The 9,980-nt window shown below is 52.0% G+C and overlaps 1 protein-coding gene across 1 annotated transcript in view; it reads left to right on the top strand.

Annotated features, from left to right (window-relative positions):
* Positions 1-517, top strand: part of LOC144162626 (endochitinase-like) — a 9,972-nt gene extending 9,455 nt beyond the window's left edge. Inside the window, exon 4 of the mRNA XM_077693243.1 lies at positions 224-517. Within this exon, the coding sequence (XP_077549369.1) occupies positions 224-370 (147 nt within the window). The 3' untranslated portion in view covers positions 371-517. The remainder of the gene's footprint in view (positions 1-223) is intronic.
* The last annotated feature ends 9,463 nt before the right edge of the window (positions 518-9,980 follow it).

The raw sequence follows: 9,980 nt of genomic DNA, 5'->3' as shown, positions 1-9,980 counted from the left end.
CTTCATGCAAACCATCTGCCACCATAATTAACCCAGACACTGAACATGCAACAGGTCTCGCTAGTGCAGTTCCAGGGCTAACAAGCACCCTTTCAGCAACTCAATGCATGAAAAGGAAGTGCAACCTCGGTAAGCAGCATGATGCCCAAGATGCTGCTTGTCTGGCCCAGGCAAGCATCCTTAACATGACTTGAACGCAAGAGCCGTCATTTGATTTTCGCAGGCTGCATTCGCACGCGACAAGCAACTGGGTGGAATCGCCATTGTTACCTTGGACACGGACGACTTCGACGGAAACTGCGGAGAGCCCCTCCCCATCCTCAACACTGCTGCCAGAGAGTACCTAGGCACCGAAGTGGAGGACCGTTAGACTTGGACTTTCGCTGAGGCGTCTCACCAATGTCTCCAGATTGTCTCCAGATTGTCACACCACACGTGCTCCCATTTGCCACTGCGGTCTGTGACACGCTTACGTAAACCAGAATGCGGAATGCAGCACCACCACGTGCGAAACACTAGGAAACACAATTTCTATAGCGGTTGCTTGCAACAGCTACGTCACCTCAATTTCACATATGGGTACTTGAATTTTTGTGCAGTGGCTAAAATGATGCCACGCTGGCGACTGGTTGCCAGTGGGGAGCGTTCCAGTCATACGTAAGCCAAAGTGACAAAGTGACAACAAGAAATGCCGCTCGCGAAAATGTGCGCAGAATAAAGAGCCCCCATTACACCTCTCACCAACCCGCCCTCCCACTGCGGCAAGTGAACGCCACACTCAACCAAAAGCACACCCAGGGTTGGAACAAGACGATGGGAACAGTCCTGGGAGCAAGCAGAAGAGCCTTTGAGCAGGCAAAAGACCGTTTCAATGCAATTCTGGCGCAAAAATTACCTAAGGCTGCATTTAGCAAACCTGGAGAAGATAAACTGCACGAGAACGACGCCAACAGAATTATATAAATTTGAAACTGGCTTTCGTTGGTTTAGCGCTACCATTGTGAAAGAATACTTCCTCGCTTTTTGTACAATTTATTTCCCGATGTCCACTCCAGCCAGGTAATACTGCCCACTGATCTCCACTAAGATATCAGCGATAGGGTTTTGGCAGTTCTTTTTTTTCTGAATTAAAACTTTGCAGTGCTGCAAAATCATCTATTGATTTTCTTTCTACTTTTCTAAAATAACAAAACATCAATACAATCAAAACAAAATAGCCCAGTCGAAGTTTTCTTTCAATTTCGAGAAGCGTAGACCTTTGGCACGATGAAACCCAGTCTTTGGTCTTATAGTTATTCCGTAAACCTCATATCGTTACCGCGAAATGAAGCCGCACTGATGCCGCGGATAGCGCTATAGGCTGCATATCCCAACTCAAGGAAATATGTCAGACCCGGAAAGTTTACTGCATCAGAAGTCATGCCATGCACTACAAAGTACTTTGTACGAGCAAGAGTTTCTATTTGTGGAGTCACCTACCTTCAGCCGTCGCAACTGCACGGAGACTTCATCGTTTCGAGCATGTTCAAAGTTCAAATCCCGCGCGCAGCATAACCCAAGAGCACCAGATAACAGGCGTCATGGCTGTTGGATAGAAGCTGTGTTCAAGCGAATGAAATCTCCTCTCCCAGAAGAATTTTCTGATCCTTCGAGAATTGCCGGAACAATACAGGGTGAAAACTCGCGCTCCCTGTATAATACACGCCATTTCTTCGCTGTTCAATCAGTTCAGTGTTGCACTGCCGCAACGAAGGCTCCGCGCTCTTCCCCGGGAGCTGAAGCAGGGGCGCTGAGAGCGAGTCTCATCATCCAAGCGCACGCGTTCCCTCACCGCACGATCCTACAGCACTCCCACCCCCACCTGTTTCCCTCACCTCGCTGCCCGCACTGTGATGCACTGGACACGCACTTTCATTCCCTCTGCCAGTGCCCCAAGAATCCCTACCCACCCCCCAGGCATGGGAGCAGGCCATGCGGAGCTCCGAGGTTTCGGACCAGGTGCTAGTCACCTCCCGAGGCCTCCAGGTCGCTGCGGCCCTGTGGGCAGCCGCCCCATAAGGGGGAGCTCTTTAAATAAATGGTATTTCTCTCTCTCTCCCGAAGGACTCGCGGAAAACGAGTCCTTCGTTCTCCGCAACGACTCGTGGTGGGCTGCGCGCGAGAAAGTGTGCGCTTCCATGCCGCGTAAGAGCACGTTCGCCATGCGTTTCGACGAACAGTGGAGCCGTCACTGCGGGCACGGCGGTATGCGATGACCACTTAAAGGGCCTGTAAAGCGACTTCGTCCAAACCTTATTTGTGGCCGCATATTGCGGTTTGACCGACGTAGTCCATACTACGACTGTTAAGCCGAAGCCGCCTGTAATAAAACACCACGCGCATCGCCATGCATTTGCCGCGCTGACGTCATGCTGGTTTGCAATGAGCTTAGTGCTATCTCAGCCATTAAGATGTTTATTTTAACCCATTTCATGGTTAATCTACTGTCACAATGTCATCGCAGGCGGGGACATTCAAACAGCGCGGGCTTTTTTATGATAGCGACGATGTCGTCAATCCAGCCAACGATAACGCGAGAGCGAATCCGAGTGGCGAACGGAAGCAAAAAAAAACCAAGGTAAGCTGGGCAAATCAGGTCTCCCACTTTCCCACCAAGCAGCCCCTGTCTAGCCATACAGTACACGACCCACTCACTACGGTCAAAGCAGATTCGAACTCACGAAACTAAAGCAAATGCTAGGAATGATGGCAGAAGAAAATAAACAATTCAAGAAAACGCTCGACTTCACGCCAAGGTACCATGCAGACTCCTCCCTCATAGACGTGCCAGCAACCTCCACACCAGTCACCACACCTGCTCTTTCCCAGTTCATGGCAACAGCAATGGCATCCACATCCGAGGCCGCATCGCCCGCAAAACACAAAGCCACAGCACCTGTTGCTGCAGCTCAGCAAGCCCAATCTCTAGACGACATGGCCGACAAGTGGGATACCCGCTTGTGCAACTCGAAGCCATGTTCTCCACACTTCCCGAAACGCTCACGAAGCAACATGCTAATCTCAAAACGAGGATCCTCGCCATAGAAAACAGCCCCGTGGTCGGGCGCAGCAGGCGGCGGCCTGCATGAAACCAAGCCGTACCACCGACCATCAACAATCGACAGTCAGAAACTACAGGGTTCCACCGGCACCCAAAATGGAGCGGAGGACAACTGAAGGTCAGTAAAAAACCTGACAATAGAATTGTCGAGGATGCAAACCTACGCGCGGTCTCCTACAAGAGTATCTTAATGCCATCGCACCCAACGATCCAAATGTCATGGCGTTGCAAGAGGCGGGTAATCCTGCCAAATTACCGGGATATGCCGCATTTAGTAACCTTCCATTCCAGAAAGTTCATCATTGGGAAACCACCCTTGTAAAACGAAACATGCTGGTCATCCATCATCCCCTTGTTGAGGAGCACATTGAATGCATCCTCACTGGTCATGTCCAACAAAAAACGAGGAAGCCAGAGTCTCTTTATTCTTAACTTGTGCAGCAGCCCAAGCTGAAAACATTCTTTCCCCAAACTATTTCGGCAGACGCTTGACATTGTACAGCGTAACACACTGATCGTAGTGGGGGACTTCAGCTCTCCTCGTACAGCCTGGGGATATGTCAAGGACACCAAAAATGGACGCATGTTATTGCAAGAAGCCCAACAGTTGGGTCTTACACTCCTTACTGATTCCACATTAGCTACTCGCCTTGGCAACAGCGTTTACCTTCACCAGAAATGCCACAGAAGCCACCTGGACTTATAGTTGGAGTATACAATAGTGGCGGGCCACCCACACCTCTGGCGTGGCAGAAAGCTCCATATCACGGACTGGGATACGCTCCATCTTTTGCGCTCGGCGGTTCCCCGACCCTGCCAGTGGCGCCATCAACAATATCAAGGAATGGGTAATAGAACTTAAGGAACACGTCAGTCTGGAAACCAATATCATACCAGAGGAGGCTGGGCTGACTCAAGTTGATAGTCGTCTACTGCACATTTGGGAAGCGCAGACAAGCATACAGAGCCGACTACAACGCCAAAAACAAAATCGCTCTCTCAGGAAGCGACTGGCTCGGCTCAACGAAGCACATGCGACCCGGCTAACCCAAAAAAATTGGGAGGTGGTTTGCGATCGCATAGAACATAGTATGGGGGAACACCTCGGATCCACCCTTTATGAGACCCAGAAGGTCGCAAAACTACACATCAGAAACCCTGCTGCACGATTGTGACGACTCCGATTAGAAACTTCTGCGGGAATTACAACGCCGGTAGGTGGATGTTCAGCCTACACAGCCCCTACCCAAGTACACCGGTAGCCCTAATCCGCAACTGGACAGTCGTCTCACCGTGGCACAAGTGGGCGCGGCAGCACGAAGGCTACGCAGCAAATCCGCCCCCCGACCGGATAAATTTCCAACAAATTATCTCTAATCTACATGACTCATCTATGGAAGCTCTCAACAACTACATGAATCATTGCTGGTACTCTGGCACCCTACCGCCGGATTGGAAGGCAGCCAAGATCACTCTCCTACCAAAACCCGGAAACAGCCTTCACATAGATAACTTGCGGCCCACCTCGCTCACATCCTGTGTAGTTAAACTTAAGGAGTAAGTGGTCCCGGCCCGTCTCCATCGTTACATGGAGTCTTCCCAGCTATTTCCCCCGTCTATGTTTGGTTTTCGGCCACGACCTTCTGCACAAGATGTTATGCTCCAATCGCAACATTAGATCATTAACCCCGAGGAATGCCCAGCAGGGGTCACTAGATCCATCGTGGCACTCGACCTGACTAAACCTTTTGATCACGTCCGGCATGATACAATCTTGAACAATCTCATAGACCTCCATGCGGGCCCTAAACTACCACTACATTAAGGCCTTTCTTACGGAACGTACGGCGAAACTTGTGGTGGGGAAATGGAATCGGCTACCATCTCCCTGGGTAATCGTGGCACCCCTCAGGGATCGGTCCTATCGCCATTTTTATTCAATGTAGCAATGATACAACTCCCTCCTCTCATCTCTACTATCCCGCATGTGTATCACAGTTTATACGCTGATGATATCACGATATGGAAGGCTGGAATCAGCGACGCGCACAACGAAGACCGGCGACAACAAGCTGTCGACATAGTGGAAGCTTACGTCGGAGAATGCGGTCTGGTGTGTTCTCCACTGAAATCCTAACTCCTACACAGTCCTCCCGGCAAACGACACCGTCCAGGTATACTCCCACTCCAGAAATTCAGCTCACATTACAAGATCGCGTTATCCCCATCGTACCGTGCATACGTGTTTTTGGACTCCACATCCATCAATCAGGCTCCAATACGGACACCATCAAAGACCTCTCTGCAAGTTCCCTACAAATAATCCGCCTTATTTCACAAATTCCGCACCGCCACTATGGACTTAAGGAGCGCAACCTCATCCGGCTAATGGAAGTCTTTGTTATAAGCCGAATCACGTATGTTATTCGGCTTATAATGAAGGCTTCACATCCACCACACATAAGACGAACAAGGTAAAATTGACTGCATAATACGCAAAGCCTATAAACATGCCGCGGGCATTCCATTCACAGCATCCACTTAAAGTTTCATAGCTATGGGTATCTATACTTAAATAATAATGGAACTTGTAAAAGCGCAGCGCACAACCCTACACCAGCGATTATCTAGCAATCATACAGGACGTCTTCTACTACAGAATCTAAGCATTCCGTACACCAGCCAACATGGAACCAATTCGCTCCCTTCGTCGTAATTCAAAAGGCTCCCCCATACCGAGAAACGTGCACCCGGTACACCACCAGGATCGCCGTCATGACCGAGCGTCTGCCCTGCACCAACGTTTCAGAGATGACCCGCTGACTACCACGTTACGCGCGCCACGGCCATCGTGGCAGTAGGTGCTAAAGGCAGTCTCTCTGGCATCAGGCTCTATTTACACGAATCACGCCGAGGAAGGGGAAGAGGCCGCTATCGCGCTTGCCATCACCTCCACAACAGCTAAAACTATCGTTAGCGACTCCAAAACAGCTCTCTAGAACTACGAAATTGGCAGGATCTCTAATACAGCCCTACGCGTCCAAGCCGACGTGCAATGCGTATGCGCAACGTGCAAATAACCTGGACAACGGCCCATGCATCTCTCCCAGGCAACGAGCTAGCACACGAGGCGGCCCAAGGTTTTAACGGGATCGCCCTGACGACGCTGCTGGCTCAGACCAGGGGGCTAGGGGCAGGCTGGTGACCTACCTGAACATCGCTCAACACTATCGCATGGAGCGCCAGAAATATCTTGCAGTGCATCCAACGCTCAACAGACGTAAATCCGTAGCCTGGCGTAAGGTATACAGGCTAATCTCATAGGCTAATGCATTTCCCAATCTTGCAATATTCAGCCACATTTATCCCAAACTTTACAATGATCAATGCAAGTGGTGCACCCAGCGAGCCACACTCACATGGTTTCAGCTTGTGATGCTCAACCACGAACTCTATGAACACACTTAAGCATTACCAATGCGGAGCAGTGGGAGACCTTTTTTCTTAGCTCCAACCCCGAAATGCAGATCAAGGTCGTCCAACTGGCCGAAGATGCCGCTCGCGCCCAAGGGCTGCAGGCCGCCATCAGAGGGGGAGGAATCCAGGAAAACTCCCACCTCCCTTTCCTCCTCTCACCCAGTTTTGGACAAAATAAAGTTATTATCATCATCATCCGTGTGGGGTGTCATGATTCAGCGCGAGGTGCTTTGCCGTTGCTCTGTGTGCGCGACATACGCCGGCCAAGTTTTGTGCATTGCGGAGAAATTCCGTGTGTGATGGTGAAGCCAGCCCATTAAACAAGTTTCGACAAGTCGGAGCCTCGCGGCCACGCAACGACCCGGGGCCTATGAGTGCTGGCTGTTGCCGAAGCTAAAATCCGGTTCGAACTGGTTTAGCCGAGACGTAATCAGACAAGCCTTCCGAGACGATAGTCGTGCGTCTGCCTCCACCTTTCCCCACATCTCTCCGACGCAGCGTGCAACGGCTTCTATCACGGGACCTGTAGAGGGTGTTTTGTGTTTTTGTACTTTTGGTGCCGTGGGCAACCCGCTGAACGCAATGTTTTATGTGCTGAATTCACCACTTTTGGCTGAATTTCCAATAGCGCATTTCTTTTCTTTTCTTTCTTTTTTTTGAAGCTGGTTTATTTGGTTTTGGGCAATGTTTTCTGTACTGAATTCGCCATTTTTGGCTGTAACGTTCATTGCTCACCGAGCGAGTTCGCATAACCCGTGCAGACTGACACTGACGCGCTGCCTAGTTCTAGTTGGCGTGGTGTTGCCATAAGCACCGACTGCTTGCGGGCACAGTTCCCAATCAGCCGACCCTTGGCCTGCTGCGCACATGCCTCTTGCGATACAGGCACAAAGGCAAGCTCCAAAGGTGGGGGAAAGGCGCGTCGCATTTGAGTGTCTCCGAAGTCGCGGGGCGGCGTTCACCCACTGCGTGCGCCTCGGCTAGTGATTGTTACGATTCCAAGCCATTCTTTTAGGCTTATAGAAGCGCGATATTACGATTACTGAGATATCGAAAATGCCCAGCCAACGACAACGTCGGATGCAAAGCACGTTGTTACACAGAACCGAAACTGGTTTGAATTCTAATTTTGGACATCGCCCAATCACGTAGCACCTCGTATGGACGACACCGCGTTAGTTGGTGGTGGTGGTGGTTCCAGTGAAATGGTTGGTGCGGCCGGCTCAGACCGCGCGTGAGTTTTTCTTCTTTTGGGATTTATAAAATAAATAGCGCCTTGTCGACCGGATAAACGACAAATGAGTTTATTTGAGCCAGTCTACGCAATGCAAGCAAAAACCGGAGCTTGGCGAACTCACTTCAGGGTGCCCTTAACAGGCTGATAATCGTTTTTAGTGTTTCCCCTATTACGTCATTGCTGACGTGGTGTGGCGAAAAATTCAAAGGTTTTACAGAGCTGTATGTCTAATCCCCCGGTTCTCGCGGTGCTCGGGCCCTTTACTCGGGGCCTCAGTATCTCCGAGAAAAAAAGGCCGCTAGGGGGCCGCAGGATGTAGATGCATCTCACATCCGCTCTCGTTCTTGCTACCGTTTCTGCTGCTGAACATCGCACCAAGCATCAAGGTTGGACCTACGAGAATTGTCAAGTCTCGGCGACTCCAGGGACCCCTTCATCTTGAATATTGGAGCACGCAACGGCCAGCTACGACCACTCAAAGTTGCGACCACGCCGCCGGTAGCGCCAGGCTTAACAGGCCTAGCGACGCTGCCTCGCCGGCCGATGCAGCTGCTGCACGCGACCACGCCAGCTGCGGTGCCGCCGCTGCCGCGTAATTCCCAATAATGGAAGCCGTCGTTGAAGGCGAAGAAATGGACCCGGCGGAGCTTTAGAAGCCCGGGTGGGCCACCATTCGCTACCGGCAACAAGCCCTCCAAACTACGAGGCAGACCCTTGCGCATGTCGCAGCTACTCCTGGGACCAGGGGCACACCGCAACGCGGACATCGGCGTCCCGTGAAGCGACAACCACCTGTATCCCCACTACCGGACTCCGACATCAAAATCATCCTTCGCCCCCGTGGTGGAGTTGCCCTTGCGCCGATCGCCCAAGCCACTCTGGCGGACGCTGTTGAAGCTCAAGCTGGACTGGCCGCGAATCGAGAGGACCAGATCCGCGTGCAACACGTCTCCAATTACATCCTTGTCAGCACCCCACTGGAAGACCGCGCAACAAGGTACACCAACATCACCTCTCTCACGCTACGCGGGCAGCAGTACGAGATATCCGCGCATGTCTCGGCGCCAGCAAAGCGGAGTGATCATCAGTATTCCCGAATATGACACTTCGGAGCAGACAATAGACAGTATCTGCAACTACAACCCGGATATGACAATTTTAGACGTCAGACGGCTGAATTCGTCAAACATGGCTCAAATCTTATTTGACGGCACGAAAGTTCCCTACTGGAAAGGTACCGAGCCACCACTTATCGCTGCAAACCCATCCGGAGGAAGACCGAGGCATGCGCGGGATGCTGGCAACAGGGCCACCACCAAGGCGTCTGTCCGAATGCCCCGAATGCCCGCATTGCTCTCGATGCGGCACCGTGAACGGTACCGAGAATCACAACTGTTCCCCCAGATGCATCGTTTCCGAAGGCCCGCATCTCACGGGCTCGGCGGACTGCCCCGCCGTCGGTACCCGACCTATGCACAGGTTGTCTGCCGAAAAACCAACTAAGAACTCCTTCCTTGACCAGCGTGACGAACCTTCTCTGTCTTCAGAGGGACCTCGCCCCCCTCCCCGCCGCCCAGCTCGCGATGCAGGCACCAGGATGAAGACTACCACGAAGACACACCTACAGCCCCGCCGGGATGGCGAGCACCGGCAGAAGGACGTACGGGGACATCACGTGAGCTGCCCGAGCGCCCCTACCAGTATCTCGTCGCACCCTTCCCCTCCCCCTTCGCTTTCCCCTGACATTCTTAAAGAACTAAATGCCATCCGGGCCGAAATCACCCTTCTCCGCCAGGAAAATGCTACCCTGCGGCACGAAAATCAATCCCTAAAACAGCAAATCATCCACCGAAAAGAAGATCCGTGTCCCCCTAACGCCCCTCCGCCCAAGCGGAAGGCGCTGTCGACCGACCCCCAATCTCCACCCGAACCGTCTGACCGAGATGAGCAGTTGCAGAGGCAGATAACATCCATTGAAAGCTCACGCAAGCTAGCGCTTTCGGAGCAGAACGCCGAGTACGCCAGCCTACATCAGGCTGTTCTAGCCAACTTCTCTACTTTCCAGGCCAATCTCGAAGAGCTAAGAGCGCAAATGCAGTCTTGGGTTGACCAGACAGGTGCCCGTATAAATGCTTCCACCGCAACCTCAGCGGCCACTGATTCCCT

Source organism: Haemaphysalis longicornis, unplaced genomic scaffold, assembly GCF_048455015.1.
Source record: "Haemaphysalis longicornis isolate Haplotype H1 unplaced genomic scaffold, Haemaphysalis longicornis Haplotype H1 scaffold_1, whole genome shotgun sequence".
Taxonomy (NCBI): domain Eukaryota; kingdom Metazoa; phylum Arthropoda; class Arachnida; order Ixodida; family Ixodidae; genus Haemaphysalis; species Haemaphysalis longicornis.
Note: the sequence above shows the minus strand (reverse complement) of the source record. Positions and strands in the feature narration are given on the sequence as shown.